Below are 26,092 nucleotides of genomic sequence, written 5' to 3' on the forward strand. Positions count from 1 at the left end.
CAACATTTTGGGAGGCTGAGGCGGGCAGATCACTTGAGCTCAGGAGTTCAACACCAGCCTGGCCAACAAGGCAAAACCCTGTCTCTACTAAAAATACAAAAATTAGCCGGGTGTGGTGGTGGTGGCACACGCCTGTAAGATCCCAGCTACTTGGGAGGCTGTGGTAGGAGAATCGCTTGAACCTGGGAAGCGGAGGTTGCAGTGAGCCAAGATCATCCCGCTGCACTCCAGCCTGGGTGAGAGAACAAGGCTCTGTCTCAAAAAAAAAAAAGAGTTCTTGAACAACCCTGGGTTAACTTCAAATCTCTTTTCATTCATCCTAAAAAAAATAGTACTTTTATGAGTGAAATAAGATATTCTGCCCACACAGTAGTGACCAAAAAAACTTTATTAGCTTAGTCTCCACCCTTTTAAATGTACTCTAGGTACAAAATAAACATTATACACATATAAGATCAGTCTTTCCAACTTTAGAATGTATAGATAAGAATGACAATTTTTAAATAAAATACTTTAGTCACAGTCACACAAAACTACCTACTAAGGAAAACTGTCCAGTGAAGCCGTTAAATTTGTGCTTTCAGATATGAAGAATTAAACTTAAAATGCATTCATTCTTCTTTTAATGAAAAATAACCTACGCTTGGAAACAGCATAAGCGTTGCTATGGTAGTCTAGCTCCTAAATGAAAATGTGGACTGAGTTACAGTTTACTGTAATAACCTACCTAAGAAGCCTTTGAAAATTAGCAATCGATCAAAGTATTTACATAAATTCAAGCCTTTTTCTTAGGACGAAAGGTAACACAGTTCTTTAACCTCTTTTAAAAGGAACTTTGAAATTAAACCTTATGGTCACAACTTTCATTCAAAAATGTTGCTTAAATATCAAATTTCTCTTCACAGACGCTATGTCCATTTTCTTCATAATCTTCTCTTGTTACCACCATATCTTCAAAATCATCATTCTCTGATATCAATTTTCCACCTTCCCAGGCGTAAGTAATAGGGCTGAAAATAAAGGTATAAATGAACCCAGATGATTTTACAGGAAAACTGAAATGCCTGAAACAGAAATTACTATTAGGTTGGTGCAAAAGTAATTTGTGTTTTTTGCCATTAAAATGTGGCAAGCTCTACCCAACCCAACAGAAAATCATTTAAGGTACAGAAATAAGCATACATTTCATATGAATAGAGCAACCCAAAAAGGAAAGGAACCTTGTTCACCACTACAAAATAGTAAATGTTCCTTTTTCCCTATGTCCTGAATTTATGGACCCTCTAACTCTAAAGAAAAAACAAGAATATAAACAAAAGATCAAAAGATGCCTAAAAGGAAAAACTGTCATACTGAGTCTAAATTCTGTATGTGGCAAAGATATGTCATCTCAATAATTCTCATAGCAACCCATAAAATAGCTATTACTCCCACTTTCTTTCTTTTTTTTTTTGAGACGGAGTCTCACTCTGTCACCCAGGCTGGAGTGCAGTGGTGCCATCTCAGCTCACTGCAACCTCCGCCTCCCAGGTTCAAGCGTTTCTCCTGCTTCAGCCTCCCAAGTAGCTGGGACTACAGGCACATGCCACCACACATGGCTAATTTTTTTGTATTTTTAGTAGAGGTGGGGTTTCACCATGTTGGCCAGGCCAGTCTCGAACTCCTGACCTCAGGTGATCCACACACCTCGGCCTCCCAAAGTGCTGGGATTATAGTCATGAGTCACCACACCCAGCCTACTCCCACTTTCTAGATTTGAAAAATGAGGCTCAGAGAAGTTAAGTCTGGAACTAGAATTTAGGCTGGAACTAGGATTTAACTCAGAACTATTTTCACGGTCTGTGCTTTTGCTGCTACACTTTGTTGCCTCTAATAAATGAAACAGAAAACATAGTGTATGATAAACAATTATGTGGGAAGACACAGACAATAGGTAAGATTAGTGCAGGTAAAACATCTAGTTTGGTTTTGCTATCTACAACCAAGGTTATACTTTGTGTTATGACTCAATTCTATTTCTACTGTTCTTTTTCCCCAGTTTAGAGTTTCAAATCTGAAAAAAGTAAAGAAAAAAGTTAAATTAATGTTTTCCAGCCAAGTGTGGTGGCATATACCTGTAGTCCTAGCTACTTAGGAGGCTGAGGCAGGAGGATTGCTTGGACCCAGGAGTTCAAAGTTGCAGTGAGCTATGATCACACAAGTGGCAGAGGGAGACTTTGTCTCTATTAAAACAAAGGTCGGTTATGGTGGCTCACACCTGTAATCCCAGCACTTTGGTAGGCCGAGGTGGGAGGACTGCTTGAGCCCAGGAGTTCAAGACCAGCCTGAGCAATATAGCAAGATCCCATCTCTACCAAAAATTTTAAAAATTAGCCAGGCATGGTGGCGCATGCATGCAGTCCCAGCTACATGGAAGGCTGTGGTGAAAGGATCACCTGGGTCCAGAGGTGAAGGGTGCAGTGAGCCGTGATCACACCACTGCACTCCAGCCTGGTAACAGAGTGAGACTCTGTCTCAAAAAAAAAAAAAAAAACCCAAAGCCAGGCGCAGTAGCTCACACCTGTAATCTAAGCACTTTGGCAGGCCAAGGCGGGCAGATCACAAGGTCGGGAGTTTGAGACCCGCCTGGCCAACATGGTGAAACCCCGTCTCTACTAAAAATACAAAAATTAGCCAGGCATGATGGCGTGTACCTGTAGTCCCAGCTATTCAGGAGGCTGAGGCAGGAGAATCGCTTGAACCCGGGAGGTGGAAGTTGTGATGAGCCGAGATTGCGCCACTGCACTACAGCCTGGGCAACAGAGTGAGACTCCATTTCAAAAAATAAAAAAAAATTAAAAAAACCCCCCAAAACCCAACTTGGCTGGGCTAAGGCAGAAGATTACTGAGCCCAGGAGTTGGAGGCCAGCTTGGGTGAAACAGTGAGACTCCGTCTCTACAGAAAAAGGAAAGGTTTTCTTTTCTTTCTTTTTTCCTTCTTTTTTTTTAGAAACAGGGTCAAACACTGTTGCCCAGGCTGGAGTGCAGTGACGCAATCCTAACTGACTGTAACCTCAAACTCCTGGACTCAAGTGATCTCCCTACCTTGGCCACCTGAAGTGGTAGAATTACAGGTGTGAGCCACCAAACCTGGCCAATAAATGTTTTATTGTATTTATTGTATTTGCATTAAGCTTTTATAAAAATAGATTTATATATAAATATACACATATATTTATACATATATAAAAGCAGTGGATGCACAACAAAAATTTATTTAATAAAATAATAAGACCTATTTCTGTGGATCCCTTGGCCTGTAATCTGTACATGCAAGATAAAAAGCCAATATGCTTTATACTCTTAAGAACATATGAACATTAGTGGTGATAAAAATCATCCCAATATTTTTAAATTGTTTATTCATTTATCTCATAGCTATAAAAGAAAGTGATACCAATGAAGGCCTTCTATTAACTTCTGTTGATTTTTGAAAATTCTACTTTAGCTTTAAAACAAAACTCTAGAATTAAGAGTCAGGTATGTGGGGTCTTGTTTGCAACTCTGCCACTAACACTAGGGGTGAGTTTTTTAGACATATATTTTGGGTAAGAAAACTGGGTTTTAATCTGATCATTGCTATTAACTCAACATAAGGCATTTGCCAACTCATGAGCCCTTGTTTCTTTATTTACAAAGTAAGAATATAGAATAGGATGATATATAAGCCCTTAGAGCTGTAAAATTCTACCTTCTTTTTTTGTTTTTTTTTGCAGGGGAGTTTGTTTTTGAGACAGAGTCTTGCTCTGTCACCTAGGCTAGCATACAGTGGTGCAATCTTAGCTCACACCAACCTCCACCTCCTGGGTTCAAATGATCCTCCTACCTCAGCCTCCTGAGTAGCTGGGATTACAGGTGCACACCAGCACATCCGGCTAATTTTTTGTAGAGACAGGGCTTCACCATGTTGCCCAGGCTGGTCTCAAACTCCTGAGCTCAAGTGATCTGCCTGCCTCAGCCTCCCAAAGTGCTGGGATTACAGGCGAGAGCCACTGCGCCTGGCCCTACCTTAGTTTATTTTAACCACTAAAGGGGAAGTGATGATATGCACTTTTTCTCATATAACACTGTACAGGGTAGACATAAAACAGTTTTGAATTTTAAAAACCTCATTAGTAAAAGTCATTTAAAGGAGAATTTTAAAAATTCTAAAACAATTTATGAATTGATAAAACTTATCACAATGGTTCAATTATTCAATTTCTATTCCTGACAGAAACTGTCAAGAAATAATACATCTCAGATAAATCATATAGACAATAACCTGATTGCTTTGCCTATAAAAATCTCTTAGGACCAAGGCTGATTTACTACATGGGAGTAATCACCCCATATACTTAATTGAGCACCCACTGTGTACGAAACATTATGGTTTGCACTTTACATACTTCCATTTAATTTAGTGAAATGTAAGGTTTATCATTTCAATTTTTGAAAGAAGAAAAATGAATATTCAGCAGGTGAAATGAACCTGCCACCGTGGGACAGCCAGGTTTTAACCTCAAGTCAACAGACCACCTTTTCTACATGCGGACTTCCGTGTTTCATTTCTATATAAAACAACACTTACTTTTCAGGCAGCACGACAGAAACATCATAATCTGTTGGAGTAAGACATCGAACTTCTGAGTAAACCCGATCCCTAAATCCTGGGAAAAGGGAATTTCCTCCTGTCAAGACAATGTTCTTAAAAAAATGTGGCTGCATTTCTTTAAAAGAAGAAAAGGAGAAGGAAAGGAAAAAAGGCATTAGAAAATCTATTTACTTTTCTGGAAAGATGTAGATGAGGGATCAGATACGAAGCAATTAGGGATTACAGTTACTGGTGGGAAACCAAATAAATTTTCAAGTCCATTCTAAGATTTGTAATGAGGTTATAGTTTATACAAATAAAGACATGAAACAGTGAAATATGACCTCATAGATCTTTAAAAGAAAAACCTAAGGTGAGGGTGGTAAACTACTGGCTACTTACTGTACACTCATGTAAGCCATATATAAATGAGTGACACTGTAGTAAAAAAAAGTTGGTAATTATAATTATTCTTCTTTAAAATGGAGGGGGGGTGGTTCTTGCTGTAGGCTGAGACTGTGAGCTACCATAAGGATGAAAAGGAGGTCTTTCATGACATTTGAACTTACAAGCCCAAATCTCCACATTATCTCATTGAGGCAAACATGTACGTTGTGCAATACTTACCTTTGATAGTTAAAAACACTCATAAACTATGTTTAAAGAAGGGATCTAAGTATGAACACTCATTAAAGTTACATGATAGCAAATGTTAAGTATTAAAAGCCTTCAAAACACCACTGGAAAATCCATCAGGAATTAACAGGTATGGGCCGTCCCACCTAACGTTTCTGTTCAGTAAAACAAGGGCAGAGTTGCCTTATATTGACCTTGAGTCTCACTCTGCCATGACATTAAAGCAGTGTAGTACAAAATGTTGTACACATCATGACTGCAACTTTATATAAAATGTGAAATATGAAAATAGCTGTGAAATAATTATGTATGGATAGCATTTTCTTTTTTTTTTTTAATGAGAGGAAAGTACATGGCCTGTGCTAGATTTTCTCCAATGCCTAGTTCTTGCGAACCAGGGAGATAGTAAAGTACCCTAAAACTCTGGAACGTTATTTACTTAAGGCATGTTTCGGGAGAATCCAGAAATCACTATGAAGCACCATATTCCAATCTCTTTAAAATTAATCCTGTATGTTACTCTAAATATAACAGAAAGAATAAGTCAGTCTACCAATAGCTGAAAACCATTAAATTGTTAAATTATAAATTTCTGTACAGATCTGGGTTAAATTAAAACTTTCCTAAAATGGATATGACAATTTAATACTCATGGAGAGATACATTTCTTCAAGTTTAAATAGACCATAATGATTTTTCCTCTATCAAATTTATAATCACAAAAAAAGATAAAAGAAAAAAACTTATAATCAAAGGTGAATCAAGAATTATGTAAATGCATTATGGGATCTACAAATCTCTGCAAATAAAACAGACCCAACAATTTGCCTGAAATTATTTAGAAGAAACAGGGTTCACAGGGCTTATGATGTTTTTAAAACAATTATAATTCTTTAGTATTTTACTCTATTTATGTACCTTCAGGTAGATTTTGAATGGAATAGACAATAGCTTCTGGAATTCCCATTTCTTGAATGCCTATATCAGAAGGATTAAAGAGTATTTCTGGAACAGCAAATCTCTCATTGGCCAAACGAAGAATTTGTTCCCCAGATTTGTATTTTCCACTCAACACCATCTCTTCCCTTGGCTTAAAGAAAAAGATTAAAAGTTTAAGTTACATTATCTAGCTCACATGACAAATAATAATTAGTAATATGCAATAATATATATGCAATAATATATTGATAATGTTCTTGGAAGTTTCAGGATTCTCAAAATTACAATGTGTGGCTGCCTTTACTGTTGCCAAAATCACACAAAACACAACTAAATAATTCCTGACGCTAATATGGCTGTTCCTTCAAAGATAATTTGGTAGCTTTATTCCACGCACTTTAAAATACAAACAGGGCCAGGTGCCCTGGCTCATGCCTGTAATCCCAACACTTTGGGAGGTTAAGGCAGGTAGATCACTTGAGCCCAGGAGTTCAAGACAGCCTGGGAAACATAGCGAGACTCCCGTCTCTTAAAAAACAACAACAACAAAAAATATTAAAATACAAAGAAGAAAAGGAGGAGAGACAAGAGAGAACTTCATAATCTACCTATAATGGTACAATGATTCTAGTTTCTAGGGAACAAAGAACACATTCTAAATAAAAAACATTTATTATGTCTTGTGTTTCTAGTACTGTCTACTTTCACTCCACTAATTTAGGTGTTTACTGGATATGTGGCTCTATTCTATTAGGATTCCCCATTTCCCTTCTGGAAAGAGCCTACATCTCTACATTTCTTTGATACGTATTCAATCTCTATTCAAAATTAGTTTCCAAATGATGTAAACAAGTCCATGGTCCTTATCCTTGAAGTTACCTTATAATGCTAACTTTATATGAGGCCTATGTATAACAAACTTTAAACAACCATGACTCATATTTTCTTGTTATTTATTTTCTGCTAACCCACCCATTCTGTGAGCTGTAGTGCTGAGGGGGCTGCAAAAATAATCTCCTTCCACAATATTCTAAATCATTAAAATAATGGTTCCTCTCAATTTTACAACCATCAGCTTTCCTAGATTCAGGTAAAAACACTCATTTCATTTGACTTGTAAATGCAGTTGTCCTCCCATAAAAGGATAGGTCCCTTAATGTAATCAACCATCTACTCTCTATTCAGATTTCAGCTTCCTGAGAGGTTTTTTCTGCTTCCCAAATAAAAAGATCCTTCACTATTCTCTATCACCCTATATTATCCTTCATAGCTTATATTGTTCACCATCACGTATCCACTAACTAGCATAAAAAAGTACCTGGCACACAGTAGATACTCAATGAATTCTTGAATAATAGTAAGCAAGACAGCAACATGTCATTTATTAAACATATTACATACATTATCCCACTGTACTCTCATATAACCCTGTAACACGGGCATATTTTCCTTTTAAATTAATGATGCAATTGGGCACTGCAAGGCTACATTACTTATTCAAGGTCATTCATATCATAATCCAAAGCACATACAAAATATTCCTTCCATGATACTACCACTCATAACCTGGATATAAATGGTTAGATGTTGATCATTTGGGAATTCCATGCTCAAAACATTATTCTAAAATAAAAAATATCCTGAAAATTACACAATATTCACAAATACTCCAGGAAGAACAGAAAACTATAAATCACTTTTAACCCAGAAAACTATAAATCACTTTTAACTCAAAATATTGTTATATAGTAACAAAGAGAAGAATATTATGCCTCATAAACGCATTCTTCCTTCTCAAGCAGAATGGAAAATATTTTCTATGAATTTACAAATTCATTAAATTCTAGCCATTCACTGACTTGAGTTTAAGGGATATAACTCGTTTTGTCAACATTCAAAATAAGCTGAGATAGTTGCAGACTTAGGAATTTCAGTTGACAAAACATTAGAGGGTATCTAGTTTATAGCCCTGATTGACAGAAGAGGATCATGTGACTTATTCTGGATTAAATGACTAACTAGGGGAGAGAGCCAGAACTACATATCCTTGTTAAATGTTAGCACTAAAGCCATTACCCATTAACAAGTAATCTGGAGGCTGGGCACATTGGCTCACACCTATAATCCCAGCACTTTGGAGGCCAAAGCGGGAGGATCACTTGAGCCCAGGAGTTGAGGCTAGCCTGGGCAACATAGATGAGCATGGTACCTCATCTCTACAAATAACTTTTTAAAAACTTAGTCAGGCGTGGTGGTGACCATCTGTGGTCCCAGCTACTTGGGAGGCTAAGGTGGGAGGATCACTTGAGCCTGAGAGGTCAAAGCTGCAGTGAGCTGTGATCACACCACTGTGCTCCAGCCTGGGCTATAGAATGAGACCCCGTCTCAAAACAAACAAAAAGTTAGTTCCAGTACAATTAAAGAAATGAATAGTGTATGTTATACTGGCTCTGCAGAAAGTGGTAATCCATGATGAGGACGATTTTCTCAATTTAGGTCAGTCAAATTCATTATACATTAGTAGGCTTCCTCTTTCGGATAAGAAAGAAAACTGGAATTTCTATTGGTTGTTATCTGTAGTGATATTACAGGCCTATTTTTATTGCTATTGTTACTACCATTAGTGCTAGAAAATCAAGTATGTAACTTCCCCCAACTACTTAAAAATATTTTTGAAATTATCAAAGTCCAAGTATTAACAAAACCCTAGGAATAAAGGCTCTCAAATAAGTATTTATTTTAATCAAGTATTAAAATCAAAACAATATAAAAAATTCCAATATATAAAATATAACTGTTTCTAAATCTTTAAAAAATTAAGATGATTTAACACAGACTCTGAATAAGGTATACATTTTAACGAAATCGACAAAGATTAAACCATTCTTTCTACAATAAACATTTGCTGTAACACTGTATCATCTGCCAAAAGCCCAGTTCCAACTGACTTTGTCCACTCATCTGCTATTAAAATACACCTTACATATGAGAATCAGCAACAGAGTGTATCCTGAGTAAATGAAGCCCACACAATCCATAACCAGATTCTGTTCAAAAGGTCAAAGGCCAATAAAAAACTTTATATGGCTTCTGCCTTTTCTAAAGATGAGTAAAGTTATGGTCAACTGGGAGAATAACCACACCTCTACTGGCTTATTGCATAAGGTACTCACTTGAAAAACACGGCTTATGATTTGGCAAGGAAGAAACTGGCAGAGTTTAGAAGAAAATGTCCAATAAACAAATAGGTTGTCATTTGCAGGGAAGGAGAGTTTTTCTAAAAAGAAAGATTTCCTAGTTGACTATCCAATCATCTGGAAGAGGTTTTAAGTTTTCAAACTTATGAAATAATCAATTCTAGGAAGAGGAACTGAGAACACAGATACAGGTTTTGTTTTGTTTTGAAGTGCCCCAAGAGATTCCAATGATCAGTCAGATTTGAGGAGACTGGAAATCACTGAGACTTTACTCAGATCCATCTCTGTAGAAATCAGGATTACTTTACCCCTATTAACCCTACAGAGTACCATAAAATTTCCACAAGCTATCAGCTATAAAATATGACGATGATCAAATGTGCCTAGTAATAAAGAGGTTTGGTATTTAAATGTTTGGGGCAGTTTTTCTTGTCTTGTAAAGAAGTAAAAAAATACACCTTCCATATCCTAGCCAGGACTTGGGCTTCCAGTTTTTCTCTACCTGATACATGCCCAGGCAACCTTATCCCATCATCTATCTCAATTCCCATTTCTGAAAGCCAGCCTAGGTCCTTTCATAAGGATCTGTTTCATTTTTTGTTTTTTGTTTCTTTTATTTTTAAAGAGACAGGATCTGGCTCTGTTGCCCAGCTCTGGAGTGCAGTGAAATGATCATAGTTCACTGTAACCTCGAATTCATGGGCACAAGCAATCCTCCCACCTCGGCCTCCTGAGTAGCTAGAACTACAGGTGTGTGACACCATGCCCAGCTAATTTTAATTTTTTTTTTTTGTAGAGACAGGGTCTCATTTTGTTGCTGAGGCTGGTCTCAAACAATCCTCCCACTTCAGCCTCCCAAAATGCTGGGATTATAGGTAGGTGTGTGCCACCACACACAGGCACAAGGATCTGTTTCTAAGAACATAAAAGGATGATTTCAGTTTTCTAAGGCCCCAAGTAGTCTCTGAACTCTGATTCATATTTCACCTCAATAATCTGGCCCAAAAAAATACACTTTTGTTTTCAGGCATACTAAGTATAAATAATTATATAACCCATGTATTCACCAACCAGCTTAATGTAACTTTACAGATAAGCTGACACTCCCCTAATTTGGTGTTTTATCATTCACATACATAGTTTTTTATACTTTTACTTCATATTTAAGTATACCTTAATAACATATTATTATTCTCACCAAAAAGAGAACATATATTATTCTGCATAGGCTAAAAGTGTACATAGCTTTCTAAAATGTGCTTTTCTATGAAAATCAGATTTCTGAGATTTATCCATGCTGTTTATATAAGCTCTACTTGACTTCACTACTGCTTATTATTTTACTATATGAACATATCAAAAATTAATCTCCTTCCATTAGTGGATATTTAGGCAGGTCTCAATTTTTCATTATTTTAAAGTACACTGCAATGAATATTTTCATAAATGTCTCCTTGTGCAAATGTGCTTATGTTTCTGACCAAAGATTTTTAACTTCCCAACAGTCTTCATCAAGTTGGTAACCAGAAATGCAAATTCTACATTTACCTAAACACAGAAGTAATTTTATCTGAGCTGATCAAAGATAAATAGAAATTATTTTGACATCCATGATAAACTGCTTCTCAACACTTTGAAACGCCATTGGATTTTGCCCTTTTCTAATCGAATCATACCAGACCAAACAGAAGTAGAATTTGGCCCTAGTCAGCTATGTCAATAATTTTCACAATAGGAAAATAACCAATTTCTAACTCAATTTAAACTAATGTTAACTAAACAAAAATGGGTTAGCCATAATATACATAATGATACTGTTTATCTCCAGATTTGCCCTATGTGCTATCTTTTGGCTGATAGTTCTTTTTCTAAATAAATTTACTAAGAAATTTATTAATCAAATTTCACTTTTGCCAGGTGAAATGGCCAGCAGGAAGGTAGTAATCAACAACTCTCGAAGGGCCAGGAGCTGTGGCTCATGCCTGTAATCCCAACACCTAGGAGCCAAGGCAGGAGGATCATTTGAGCCCAGGAGTTCGAGTTCAGCCTAGGCAACACTGTAGGACCCCACCTCTACAAAAAATACAAATATGAGCCAGGTGTGGTGGCACATGCCTGCAGTCGCAGCAACTCTGGAGGCTGAGACAGGAAGATCACTTGGGCTTAGGAGGTCAAGGCTATAGTGAGTGCTGTGATCGCACCATTGCATCTAGCCTGGGTGACAGAGTGAGATGTTGTCTCAAAAAAACAAAACAAACAAAAGAAAAGCAACTCTCCAAGGCCCTGCCAATCCCAGCTAGATGTGAAATTCTGTTTTGTTTTTTTTTTTTTGAGACAGAGTCTCACTGTGTTGCCCAGGCTGGAGCACAGTGGTGTGATCTCAGCTCACTGCAACCTCCACCTCCCGGGTTCAAGTGATTCTCCTGCCTCAGCCTCCCAAGTAGCTGGGACTACAGGCACCTGCCACCACACCCGGCTAATTTTTTTTGTATTTTTAGTAGAGACGGGGTTTCACTATGTTGGCCAGGCTGGTTTTGAACTCCTGACCTCGTGATCCACCTGCCTCAGCCTCCCAAAGTGCTGGGATTACAGGTGTGAGCCACCACGCCTGGCCTAAATGAAATTCTTTTCAAATCTAACTGAAGTGATCACTTGAAATATCACTGATTTTTTTTTTTTAATTTTATAATAGAGACAGGGGCTTGCTTTGTTGCCCAGGCCAGTCTCTTAACTCCCATCTTAGCCTCCCCAAGTGCTAGGATTATAGATATGAGCCGCAGCAACCAACCATTGATGGTTTTTAAAAATTACCTTACAAAAGCCCTTTTTAATTGTACTGAAGTCAGGCAAGACATAGTCTATCATTACTGTATTTTCTTCTCCTTTCAACCTGGAAAACAAAATTGAGATTTATGAAATATTCTAATTATGTGTAACATACCCCAACAATCTACTTTCCAATTCTTAGATTGTCATTATACATACTTTGCAATATCCATGTCTCTATAAAAATCCTGAGACACATAGCATACATCTTCTTTCACTTGATTAATCACATGTGTTTCATCCATAACATGTAGCTGCCTAACAGAAATAAAAGTTGTAAAATTTGAAATAGAAACAATTAAATATAATTTATAATTATTTGAAATTTTTTTCTGGAATTAAATTTTCAGGCAACCGATTTTTTGAAATTTTAAATTCTTGAACGTGTAAAATAATTCTAACTTTATGGAATACTGTCACTTCCATTAATTTCCACACTATTCCTCTGAGGGTAGGTATTAGTGTAGTTTATAGGTAAGGAAACTGAAAATAAACATGTTAAGTGGGGTTTATCTAACTAAAGAGCAAACATCCCCCCGCAAACCATTCTGAATAGAATCTTGCTACAGTGCCTTAACTCTATGCACTTTCTTTTCTGATTATATTAAGTATTGTTGAGTCAGCACACAGTACCAAGCACATACAAGCTGTTCAATAAATGTTTGACTGAGGATGAAGCTTAAACATTGGCTTATATAGAAATAAAGATGTTTAAAAATAAACAAAAACTTTTCCACCTCCCAAAGTGCTGGGATTACAGATGCGAGCCACTGCACCTGGCCATAATTATTTTTAATGAAAAAATTGCTAAATGTATGGCATGACTGGGTGTGGCCATCCCAGTATTCATTCTCCCACCAGTAGCTTTAAAACATATATGTATATATTTTAAGCTGACATGTAATAATTGTACATATTTCTCAGGTACACAGTGATGTTTTGCTGTGGCTATGCCTGTAATCCCAGCACTTTGGAAGGCTGAGGCAGGAGGACAGCTTAAACCCACGAGTTTAAGGCCAGCTTGGGCAACATAGTGAGAACCTGTTTCTACAAAAAAATACAAAAATTAGCCAGATGTGGTAGCACATGCCTGTGGTCCCAGCTACTTGGGAGGCTGAGGCAGGATAATTTCTTGAGCCTAGGAGTTGAGGATGCAGTGAATCATGAACACACCACTGCACTCCAGCCTGGGTGACAAAGCAAGACCCTGTCTCAAAATCAAAAAGAAACCCACACAGTGCATCAGATCAGGGTAAGTAGAATATTCATCATCTTCAACACATCCATTTTTGTGTATTGGTAACACTCAATATCCTCCTTCTAGTTATCTGAGACTGTAACATTCTTGCCAAGCTCAGGGGCGCGAAGTGCAGGTCAGTAATCCCAGCTACTCCGGGAGGCTGAGATGGGAGATCTTTTGAGCCCGGGAGATCTTTTGAGCCCAGGAGTTTGAGACCAGCATGGGCAACACTGTGAGACCCTGCCTCAAATAACAATAATAGTAATAATAAAATTGTAAAAAGAAAACAAACAAAAAGAAACTAACATTCTTCAGATAACAAACATATAGTGATGGAAAGCCAATCAGTGGTTGCCAAGGGTCAGCAACACAGTGGGGGAGCAAATATAAAGGAGTAGGGCACATAGGGGAGCAAAGGGATCCTGATGGTATGACACCATCCAAAGTTAATGTAACAAGAAATTGAGATTTAAGAATTCTACTTATGTGTTAAACACAATAAAATTAAAAATAGTAGCATAAGTTATGTTAATGTACAACATTTACAATTTTTTTTTTTTTTTTTGAGAGAGAGAGTCTCACTTTGTCACCCAGGCTGCAGTGAAGTGGCGTGATCTTGGCTCACTGCAACCTCCACCTCCTGGTTCAAATGATTCTCATGCTTCAGCCTCCTGAGTAGCTGGGATTACAGCTGTGCACCACCAAACCTGGCTAATTTTTGTATTTTTAGTAGAGGTGGGGTTTCACCATGTTGCCCAGGCTGGTCTCGAACTCCTGGCCTCAAGTGATGCACCCACCTCGGCCTCCCAATGTGCTGGGATTACAGACGTGAGTCACAATGCCTGGCCTTAAAAGTAAGGAATAATCTTAAATTACTTTAAAAGGTTCCTCCCCAGAGCCCCATCCTCCCAAAGAATCAAAGCTAAGCATCACCTGTAAGATATGATCTCCTTTAGATGATTGGTTAAGAGTTTTCCTCCCACATTTATCCTGAAAGGGGAGAACTCAAATTTAATTATTGCACATTATCATTCTGTTTAATCTTTAGAAACAACATGAAAATTAAATGCAACTCACCGAATAATTGCTTCTTTTTTCTTTTTACTTCTACAATAAGGAACTATATGTGTAAAGGAATATCCACTATCAACAATGATACAGCATAATTCAGAAGGATTATCTCGGAAATATCTATGTGCACTGAGAGCCCCAGCTATTTAAAAAAAGATAAAAAAGAGAACAAAAATATAACACTAATTTAAAGCAATTAAAAAGGTAGAAAAGAAAGACAAGCACCAAGACAAAAATGCTCCCTTTAATTACAGGAAAAATGTTAATTTATAATACTATTCATAACTGTCAAAAGATCTTTATAGTGTTTATACTTTAAAACACCACACTTACATGGTAAACATAATAAAATTTGGTATCCGTTTTTAAGGGTAAATATTCACTCCATAGTTTAAAAGAATTACTACAACAGCAGCTCATTTTTACTGATCATTTATTACATGCCAGACTCTATTCTAAAATCTGTATAATGAGTGTGTGTGTTAATATTCAAAACAACTCCATTTTACAGATGAGGAATCTGAAGCTCAGAGAAGTTAAGTAATGTGCTCAAAGTCACACAGGAAGTACCAGAGCCAAGATTCAAACCTAGGCAGTGTGTCTTTAGAGCAGGGTTCTCAACCTCAGCACTACTGACATTGGGGGTTGGATAACTCCTTGTTGTAGAGGGCTTTCCTATGTGTTGTAGGATGTTTAACAGCATCTTGGCCTCTACCCATGAGATGCCAGTAGCACCTTCCCAGTGGTAACGATCATGGCTCACTGCAACCTCCACCTCCTGGGCTCAAGTGATCCTCTTGCCTCAGCCTCTCCAGTAGCTGGGACTATACACATGCACCACCATGCCTGGTTAATTTTTTAATTTTTCTTTTGTAGAGATGGAGTCTCACTATGTTGACCACCTAGCCTAAAGTGGTCCTGCTGCCTTGGCCTCCCAAAGTTCTGGGATTATAGGCATGAGCCACTGCACCTGGTTGAGATTGTGCCCTTAACCACTGCCCATACTGCTGCTTATATGGACTTAAATTCTGAAAGTTAAATATTTAAATACTTTCATTGTACCCAACCATGTCATGTAATCTAAGCCTGTAATAAACTTGCTTCTAGATGATATTTACAGATTGTTCTCCCTCAAACTGGCAGCCTGAGCTACTAACATTATTTCAAACAATAAGAATTCAGCCTGGAGCCGTGGCTTACGCCTATAATCCCAGCACTTTGGGAGGCCGAGGTGGGAAGATGACTTGAGTCCAGGAGTTTGAGACCAGCCTGGGCAACAAAAGGAGACCCTGTCTCTACAAAAAATAAGTAAATCAGCCAGACATGGCAGCACACACCTGTGGTCCCAGCTACCTGGGAGGCTGAGGCGGTAGGATCCCTTGAGCCCAGGAAGTGGAGGCTGCAGTGAACCATGTTCGTGCCACCACACTCTAGCCTGGGCAACAGAGCAAGACCCTGACTTAACAAAAACAAACAAACAAACAATAATAATTGCAAATACATAAATGACAGAAAAGATAACTACCTCAGAATCTTTCAGAAATAAGAAATGTGGCCAGTAACTTCATTAGAAAGAAATATTAGTAAAAAGATAAAATGAGAGATGTCTGACTATATAATCTCTAAGGGTCCATTTAGTTTTAAGATTCCAAAACTTGCCAGGTGTGGTGGCTCATGCCTGTAATCCCAGCATTTTGGGAGGGCAAAGCGGGTGGATCACTTGAGATCAGGAGTTCAAGACCAGCCTGACCAACATGGTGAAACTCCATCTCTACTAAAAATACAAAATTAGCCAGGCATGGTGGCGAACGCCTGTAATCCCAGCTACTTGGGAGGCTGAGGCAGAAGAATCGCTTGAACCCAGGAGGCAGAGGGTGAGCAGAGATTGCTCCATTGCACGCCAGCCTGGGCAACAAGACCAAAACCCCATCTCGGAAAAAAAAAAAAAAAAAAAAATCCAAGTCTTATTTCCTTCAAATCTAAAAAATGCCACATGGTATTCTGTAACTTTTAGAGTTTCTTTACTTGGTTCATATCCATATTCACGCTTCACATAACTCAATTTCTTTTTTTTTTGGAGACAGGATCTCACTGTGTCACCCAGGCTGGCACGATCACAGCTCACTGCGGCTTCAACCTCCCAGGCTCAAATGATCCAACTGCCTCAGCTTCCTAAGTAGCTGGGACTACAGGTGCGTGTCACCATGCCCAACTAATTTTTCTATTTTTTTGTAGAGACAGGGTTTCACCATGTTGCCCAGGCTGATCTCAAACTCCTAAACTCAAGTGATCTACCCGCCTCAGCCTCCCAAACTGATGGGGTTACAGGTGTTAGCCACTGTGCTAGCCAAGAATGCCACTTAATATTTTGGGACTTTGTGAGTATTACCCTATTCATACCCATAGTCATATAACTCAATTCAGTGAAAACTTGAACTCACCATTTACTCTTAATACTGCTTGAAACTGGTATTCTTCAAATAGAATTTCATTCATTGATTCTTGAATTGAAGTGAAGTTAAAGTATGGTTCAGTGATAATAATATTAGTATCTAAAAAATCAACCTATAGGAGAAAACATTCCAAAATGTTTTATAATTTGTAGTGATAATTAACACTTGTTTTACATGTATAAACAAATTAATTTAATCCTCACAATAATCGTGATAAGTCTTATTACTATCCCCATTTAATAGATGAGCAAATTGAGGCACAGAAAAATTAAATAAGTGACCAAGGTTCATAGAGCTATTTAATGACATAGGTAAGATTTGAATCCAGGGAGTCTAGTTACAGAATCCATGTACTTAACTATTATGCAATTTTACTTCTGTTAGAGGTAGCATTAATAAAATGTTACCAGCCTGGCACAGTGGCTCATACCTGTAATCCCAGCACTTTGGGAGGCTGACGTGGAAGGATTGCTAGAGGCTAGGAATATGAGACCAGCCTGGGCAACATAGCAAGACCCCATCTCTACTAAAAAAAAATAATAAATAAAAATTAACGGTGCATGGCGGTGCACACCTGTAGTCCCGGCTACTTAGAAGGATAAGGTAGGCTAATTGCTTCAGCCTGGGAAATTGAGGCTGCAGTGAGCCATGACTGTGCAACAGAGCAAGACTCTGTCTCTAAAAAATGAAAGAAAATGTTACCATAAAATTGTTTAAAGACAATTATAGAAACATTAACGAACGATACAACAAATATTGGGGCTGTTTTTATGTTTCTAAATGAAAGGTAAACAAGGTCAGGCATGATGGCTCAGCTTGTAATCCCAGCACTTTGGGAGGCTGAGGCAGGCAGATCACCTGAGGTCAGGAGTTCCAGACCAGCCTGGCCAACATGGTGAAACCCCATCTCTAATAAAAATACAAAAAAAAAAAAAAAAAAAAAAGAAAAAGAGCTGGGTGTGGTGGCGTGTGCCTGTAATCCCAGCTACTCAGGAGGCCAAGGCAGGAGAATCACTTGAACCCAGGAGGCAGAGGTTGCAGTGAGCCGAGATCGTGCCACTGCACTCCAACCTAGGCAACAGAGCAAGACTCCACCTCAAAAAAAAAAAAAAAAAACAAAAGAAAAAAAAAGGACAGAACAAGACAAAGACAAAACAAGAGAAAATAGGGCCAGTGCGGTAGCTCACGCCTGGGCGGATTGCTTGAGCCCAGGAGTTTGAGATCAGCCTGGGCAACATGGTGAAACCCCATGTCTATTAAAAAGAAAAGAAAATCATAATAAAAAAAAACTTGCAGATGTTTTATTTATGTATGTATTTATTTATTGAGACATAGTCTCACCCAGGCTGGAATGCAGTAGTGCAATCTCGGCTCACTGCAACCTCCACCTTCCGGGTTCAAGCAATTCTCCTGCCTCAGCCTCCCAAGTAACTAGGACTACAAGTGTGTGTCACCATGCCCAACTAATTTTTGTATTTTTAGTAGAGACGGGGTTTCACCAGTTGGCCAGGCTGGTCTCAAACTCCCGACCTCAAGTGATCCACCCGCCTCAGCCTCCCAAAGTGCTGAGATTACAGGCATGAGATTACAGGCATGAGCCACCTGAGATTACAGGCTTGGCCTGCAGATGTTTTAAATTAAAAAAAAAAGGAAAAGGGCAAGATGCTTAAGATATTCAAGTTTATGTAATTCTCTCACACACATTCTTGAAAAGTATTAAAACTTGAACATTTTCTCCTTATACCTATAATCACATTACAGACATTAAAAACACAAAATCCTCTTGTAATATTCACGTAGATATGTAAGCAAAAACGTTTTATTGTGAAAATTAAGATGATATAGTGAATTGATCTAATAATAGAAATCTGAAGTACAATTCTGAGTCTCATACAGACTATCTTTACTCAACCTCTACTTCAACATGGAAATTTTATTCACTTGCGTTTATTATTTATTTTAAAAGTGACTTAAATATGTGCTGAGAACATATTCATAAGTTTATAAATCTTTAAATGTAAATTTGAATTTTTCATTACGATTAAACATGGAAACAGAATTTGAATACATACTCTAATTTGTTACCTGATACATTTCTTTTCCAAAAAGGTAATCCCAAACTTGTCTTTGAACATCCCAGTTCACCAAGTAGCCCTAAAAAATGTTTTTATAAATTTAATTATCAAGAATATTTGAATAATTTTTAAAAATCAAATTCCAAATCACTGATTTGTATCTGTGGTTACCATTTCCAGTGTAATGCTATATGAATTTCTTTTTTTTAATTAAAAAAAATTTTTTTTTATTATACTTTAAATTCTGGGATACATGTGCAGAACGTGCAGGTTTACTACATAGGTATACTGCTGTATGAATTTCAAATCGATTATGTTAGTATGTTTTTCTCCTTTAAAAAGTTAAAAAAAAACTCACAAATAAGCAATTACTAAAATGTCAGAGGTTCAAAAGACACACCAATATATACAGTTGCCTCCCTATACTTATTTTCTTAAATTAATGTGTGCATACCACTTAGATTTAATGTAAGTAAAAATCAGTACTCACAATAAGTAACTAAATCATGGTCGTTTATTTTTACCCAAACAATCAAATTTTAATTTGGGTTTAATTAGGTTGTAGTTAAAATTTAAGTTACACACAGCCTTTTACATACAATTAAAATTATCTTTAAATTTAGGTCTACAATGCTAGAAATGAAACATAATTAATTGGATTACCTTTTGAAAAGGAAGGATGTAAAAGAGTCCAGAAGGGTCTTTTATTTCATCTATCTGGTTGGCAGTAAAAGTTTTAAGACGTGCTGTTTTTGACCGGAACTGACAATTAGGAATAACCCTAGAAACAAGGAAACAAATAATTATCCCCTAAATATTTAGTTCCTAAAAACCTTTTTACTTCACCACCACTCTTGATGCCAAAAGATTAGCGTATCCTAAGATTAGTATATCCAGTGTTTCTCATTCTGTCTTAAAATAATACCAAAGGCTGGGAGTGGGGGCTCATGCCTATAATCCCAGCACTTTGGGAGCAGGATGATTGCTTGAGACCTGGAGTTCAAGACCAGCCTAGACAACATAGCCAGAACCTGTCTCTACAAAAATAAAAAATAAGGCCGGGCGTGGTGGCTCACGCCTGTAATCCCAGCACTTTGGGAGGCAAAGGCGGGTGGATCACTTGAGGTCAGGAGTTTGAGACCAGCCTGGCCAACAGGGTGAAACCCCATCTCTACTAAAAAAAAACACAAAAATTAGCCAGGCATGGTGGCACATGCCTGTAGTCCCAGCCACTAGGGAGGCTGAGGCATAAGAATCACTTGAACCTGAGAGGCGGAGGTTGCAGTGGTCCGAGATCGCACCCCTGCACTCCAGCTTTGGCAATGGGGCAAAACTCAGTCTCAAAACTAATAATAAAATAAAATAGAAAGAGAAAAATACAAATCAGGCAGGCATGGTGATGAGCATCTATATTCCTATCTTCTAGAGGAAGGTTGAGGCAGGAGGATTGCTTGAACGCAGGAGTCTGCAGCTGCAATGAACTGTGATCCCACTACTGCATTCCAGCCTGGGTGGACAGAACAAGGCCCTGTCTCTATTTTAAAATAATAACAACACAAAAATGTCCACCCCCCCCCCCCCATTTTTTTTTAAAGTTCAGTATGTAACAAGTTCTATACTGGATCTTTTCTTTCTCTAATAATCCTCAAGAAATCCTTACAGGTAAGTATTGCTTCTGCCACTGCAGAGACGAAAGCCAGTGCTTTGGTAAAGGTCCTAGTCTTTCTGGCTTTAACACAGAAAGTCTTAATACTATTTGGATTAAAATTCACAAGTTAGGCCGGGCGCAGTGGCTCATGCCTGTAATCCCAGCACTTTGGGAGGCTGAGACAGGCGGATCACGAGGTCAGGAGATTGAGACCATCCTGGCTAACATGGTGAAACCCCGTCTCTACTAAAAATACAAAAAACTAGCCAGGCTGGTGGCGGGCGCCTGTGGTCCCAGCTACGTGGAAGGCTGAGGCAGGAGAATGGCGTGAACCCGGGAGGCAGAGCTTGCAGTGAGCCAAGATCACGCCACTGCATTCCAGCCTGGACGACAGAGCGAGACTGTCTCAAAAAAAAAAAAAAAAAAAAAAAAAAAGATTCACAAGTTAAAAATTATGACCATAAAAATTAAGTTTCCAGCCAGGAGCAGTGGCTCATGCATATAACCCAGCACTTTGGAAGGCTGAGGTGGGCGGATCATGAGGTCAGGAGTTCAAGACCAGCCTGGCCAACATGGTAAAACCCCATCTCTACTAAAAAATATAAAAATTAGCTGGGCATGGTGGTGCATGCCCGTAATCCCACCTACTGGGGAGGCTGAGGCAGGAGAATTGCTTGAACCCAGAAGGCAGAGGTTGCAGTGAGCAGAGATTGTGCCACTGCACTCCAGCCTGGGCGACAGAGGAAGACTCTGTCTCAAAAAATAAATAAAGTTCCCATGAAGCCGAAGACCTTCAATCAGCAAGATGCTATGGGGCAGGGGTCCCCAACCGCAGGGCTTGTGGTCCGGTACCTGTCTGTGGTCTGTTGGGAACCAAGCCTTCACAGCAAGAGGTGAGCACCAGGGTGGGAAAGGAGGGTGGGGCCATAAGCATTAACACCTAAATTGCACTTCCTGTCAGATCAGCCATAGCATTAGATTCTCATAGGAGCACGCACCCTATTTTGAACTGTGCATGCAAGGGATATAGTTTGTGTACTTTTTTTGTGAGAATCTAATACCTAAGAATAGTTTCATTTCAAAACCATCACCCACACTCATACCCCCAACCACACGTTAAAATTGTCTTCCACGAAACCAGTCCTTGGTGCCAAAAAGGCTGGTGACTGCTGCTGCTACAGGGTACAGAAGTAGCAACTTTATTTTTTTTTTTGAGACTCGCTTTGTCGCCCCAGGCTGGAGTGCAGTGGTGCAATCTCGGCTCACTGCAAGCTCCGCCTCCCAGGCCCACGCCATTCTCCTGCCTCAGCCTCCCAGGTAGCTGGGACTACAGGTGCCTGCCACCACGCCTGGCTAATTTTTGTATTTTTAGTAGAGACAGGGTTTCACCGTGTTAGCCATGACGCTCTCTATCTCCTAACCTCGTGATCCGCCCACCTGGGCCTCTTGCTGCTTGCCATGAGCTTACAATTTGGTTTGGAAGACAAACTACAGCCATTATTAATTATACACACATGTATGCATACAAATGTGTCTGTATGTGTATACGAGATGACACTGGGATAATACTGTAAAAAATGTTTTATACCTGCTTATTTCACTTATAATACTGTCAGCATTTTCTCTACATGTCTAAATATTCTTTGAAGACATAATTTTAAGAAGCTGAATTTGTTATCAGTCTCAGGTTGTATTTTGGTGTATTTAGCCAATATGCTATTCCTGATTATTTAGCTTGCTTCCCATTTTTTTGGCTGCCTGTATACGATGACTATGAATAATACAAAGCACTTCTAATTAATTCTCTAAGTAATAATAGAATTGCTGTGTCATGGCCAGGCGCGGTGGCTCACACCTGTAATCCCAGCACTTTAGGAGGCCGAGGCAGGCAGATCACGAGGCCAGGAATTCCAGACCCACCTGGCCAATATGGTGAAACCCCGTCTCTACTAAAAATACAAAACTTAGCCAGGGGTGGTGGTGCGTGCCTCTAGTCCCAGCTACTTGGGAGGCTGAGGCATGAGAATGGCTTGAACCTGGGAGGCAGAGGTTGCAGCGAGCCGAGATCGTGCCACTGCACTCCAGCCTGGACAAGAGAGCCAGACTCCCTCTCCAAAAAAAAAAAAAAAAAAAAAAAGAATTGCTGTGTCGGCTGGGTGTGGTGGCTCACGCCCATAATACCAACACTCTGGGAGGCCAATGCAAGTAGATTGCTTGAGGCCAGGGGCTCGAGACCGGCCTGGCCAACACGGTGAAACCCCGTCTCTACTAAAAATACAAAAACTTCGCTGGGTGTGATGGTGCACGCCTATAATCCCAGCTACTCTGGAGGCTGAGGCGGGAGGATCACTTGAATTCAGGCTGCAGTGAGCTGAGATCGCACCACTGCACTCCAGCCTCGGTGACAATGATAATGATACACATTGCCAAAACGTTTTCCAGAAAGATTGTAACAATTTACATTCCTACTCAGTTTGATTTCCCTCTTTCATTTCTGTTTCAAACGAAATGAAAAAGGAAAGGAGGGAGGAAGGAAAGAATTTTTTTTAATGCTCTGTTAATTTGATAACGGAAAGGCGTGTCTTTAGCTTTGCTTATTTATTCAAACATATATTTTATGACTATACATGTTATGAATGCCATTGTATTAACAGTACTTCTGTTTAATTGACCTTACCAACTAGGTCGGCCAGTAGGCCGAAGTCTTCAAAGCCTCTAGATCCTAACTAAGACCGTGATTTTTAGACTTTTGGGGGGGTCATAGAACGCTTTGAGAATCTAATGAAACCTATAATCTTGTACCCAGGAAAATCCACATACACCCAAACACGGTGCCCACAGTTTCCAAAGGCTGATGAACTTTACGGACCCTTCCGTCAGGAACGCATCTCTACAAGCCTATTTTCCTTGGCTATTTCCTGTTACGAAATAAAACATACATCCCACTTCCGGGGCCTCGCAGCCCAAAACTAAAACCAAAATCAATTTCAATTCAAAGCATCACAACCACCCACCCAGCTCCAACCAGGGAATCCCTCTGGCTAAGTCAGGGCCGCGCGGGGGCGTTTGCAGTTCATTGATGTCCGGAGATGAAACGTAGCACATGAAACCACTAGGCGTATATATCTTGTCCCTCGGAGAAAGAAGGCACTTACGACACATTTTCATGGCTGTAACCGATTTTGGCGTTGTAAGCTCCGTTATCCAGCACTAAGGTCGTCATCTCACCACCAACCACACCGCAGCCGCCGTTATTTTCCCTTTCCGACCCCTCTGCTCGAGCTTTTTCCGGTACTCTATGGTTTGTTGGGCGGAGCGTTAGGACGCGCCTCTGGTCACCCTAGCAACGGAGGACGCCGGAAGTCGGAGATGCTAAGCAGCACCGAATGTTAGGGGGCTGTGCTTCCAAACTTAACCTGTTTATGTGGTGGCGAGATTTGACTGCTAAGTGCTTTCTCGCTCATTTCGTATTTGTTTTTAACTGCGCAGATTGATTCGCGCCAAGTTTTTTCTAATCCCGTAGAGAACCGGCTGCGTGATGTGTGTGTGTGTATGTGTGTATGTGTGTGTCTTCCAATAGCATTCTTCAGACGGTGACATTCTTTGAAGAAAAAAGCGCAAAACCATACGCAACAAGACGGTCTATCGACTGCCTTGCTGTTGGACTCACATTCATACTCTCCTCTTCCCCAGCCCACTTGCTCTTCAGGACGAAGCTGAGTGAGTCTTTCTCATCCAAAAAAAGCTTTTGGGACGGACGCAGTGGCTCACGCCTGTAATCCCAGCATTTTAGGAGACCGAGGCAAGCAGATGACTTCAGGTCAGGAGCTTGAGACCAGCTTGACCAACATGGCGAAACCCCGTCTCTATTAAAAATTCAAAAAGTAGCCGGGCGAGGTGGCGGGCGCCTGTAATCCCAAGTACTCGGGAGGCTGAGGCGGGAGAATTGCTTGAACCCGGGAGGCGGAGGTTGTAGTGAGCGGCTCCACTACACTCCAGCCTGGGCGACAGAGCGAGACTCCAGCAGGGCGGGGATTTGGCAGGTGCGGGAGGCAGGACCTGGCTTCCGGGGCGCCGCGGGGGCAACGGCCAGCGGGCGAGGACAACTGCCAACGGGCTTGGAGGGGGGCTGGAAGGGTACTACAAGTTCCAGGCCACTTTGAGCGCCTGAGGGAAGAGCGGGGCGGAGGGGAGGGGGCGCCGCGTGCTGGGAGCGCAGCAGCCGCAGCGCGAAGGCGCGGGGGCCAGGGCACAAACGGTTGGCGCGCAGGCAGCCATACCGGGGCAGGAGCCCGGGCAGAGGAGGGCAGCAACGGCGACAGGGAGGCTGCAGAGCCCGGGGCGGGTACCGCGCGGGAACCAGCGCGACTGCGTGGCTACCGCAGCCGTCGGTTCGTGTTGGACGCGCGCCGCTGCTGCCTCTGCTACTTCAAGAACCCCCACAACCCGCTGCCCCTCGGCCACCTGGACATAGCGGAAGCGTGCTTCAGCTACCAGCGCCCCGACGAGGCGGCGGAGCAGCCTGCGCACTTCCAGGTGCCCAGCGCGGGAGCCGCCACGGTGCTCAAGGTGGGACCTCGCGCCCTGCAACCGCCTGGGCGCTTCTGTCGGTGCTCCCTGCCTCGCCTGGGGGCCTGCCCCATCCACCCTCCTTTCTCCAAGGCCTCCTCGCACCCTGCCCACGTCGGCCTTCCTTTCCCCACTTCTCCACATCCCGTCCTCGTTCCTATCTCCTCCCCTCCACCTGGGCTTAGGCCCATGTGGCCGGGGCTACCCAGCCCGGTCTCCTTCCTCAGACACTTTGACCCATTATCTCCCTCTGCCCCTTCCCTCTGACTCCTTTCTAGTGTCCTCTCACCCCCAGCATCCCGTGGATGTCCGGGGCAGCCCTCCCAATCATTCATAACCGTAGGCTTCTGCCCCCGGGGCCTCATTTGGAACTCTGCTAGGACCCTGGTACATCAGTTAACCGCTCTGCCCTTTAGCCTCCTCTAAAATGGGATAGCAGCGGTATCTATATCATGGGGTGTTGAGATTAAACTAATTATACTCCAAACTGCTCAGTAAATGTTAGTACATTTATTTTATTTTTATTTATTTGTTCTTTTTGCCATAGGATCTCGCTCTGTTGCCCAGACTGGAGTGCAGTGGTGTGATCTCACCTAACTGCAGCCTTGATGCCTGGGCTCAAGTGATCCTCCCACCTGAGCCTCCCAAGTAGCCAGGACCACAGGTGCGGGCCCACGCCTGGCTAATTTAAAATTTTTTTTTTTTTTTTTTTTTTTTTTTTTTTTTTTTTTTTTTTTTTTTTTTTGTGGAGATGGGGGTCTCGCTATGTTGCTCAGGCTAGTCTCGAACTCCTGGGCTCAAACCATCCTCTCCACCCATCTTCCCG

General features: G+C 40.5%; 1 protein-coding gene across 1 annotated transcript; it reads right to left on the minus strand.

The window, feature by feature from the left end:
- Window positions 1-370: 370 nt before the first annotated feature.
- ACTR6 (actin related protein 6) lies at window positions 371-24,031 on the minus strand. Its single transcript, XM_012500169.1, has 11 exons — window positions 23,853-24,031; window positions 19,713-19,830; window positions 19,060-19,128; window positions 16,963-17,086; window positions 14,528-14,663; window positions 14,384-14,440; window positions 12,370-12,468; window positions 12,196-12,274; window positions 6,167-6,338; window positions 4,610-4,748; window positions 371-1,010 (listed from the first exon to the last, which is right to left on the minus strand). The coding sequence occupies exons 1-11, from the start codon at window positions 23,918-23,920 to the stop codon at window positions 881-883; spliced, it is 1,191 nt and encodes a 396-aa protein (XP_012355623.1). The 5' UTR covers window positions 23,921-24,031; the 3' UTR covers window positions 371-880.
- Window positions 24,032-26,092: the final 2,061 nt, after the last annotated feature.

This window comes from Nomascus leucogenys, chromosome 10, assembly GCF_006542625.1.
Source record: "Nomascus leucogenys isolate Asia chromosome 10, Asia_NLE_v1, whole genome shotgun sequence".
NCBI classification, from domain to species: domain Eukaryota; kingdom Metazoa; phylum Chordata; class Mammalia; order Primates; family Hylobatidae; genus Nomascus; species Nomascus leucogenys.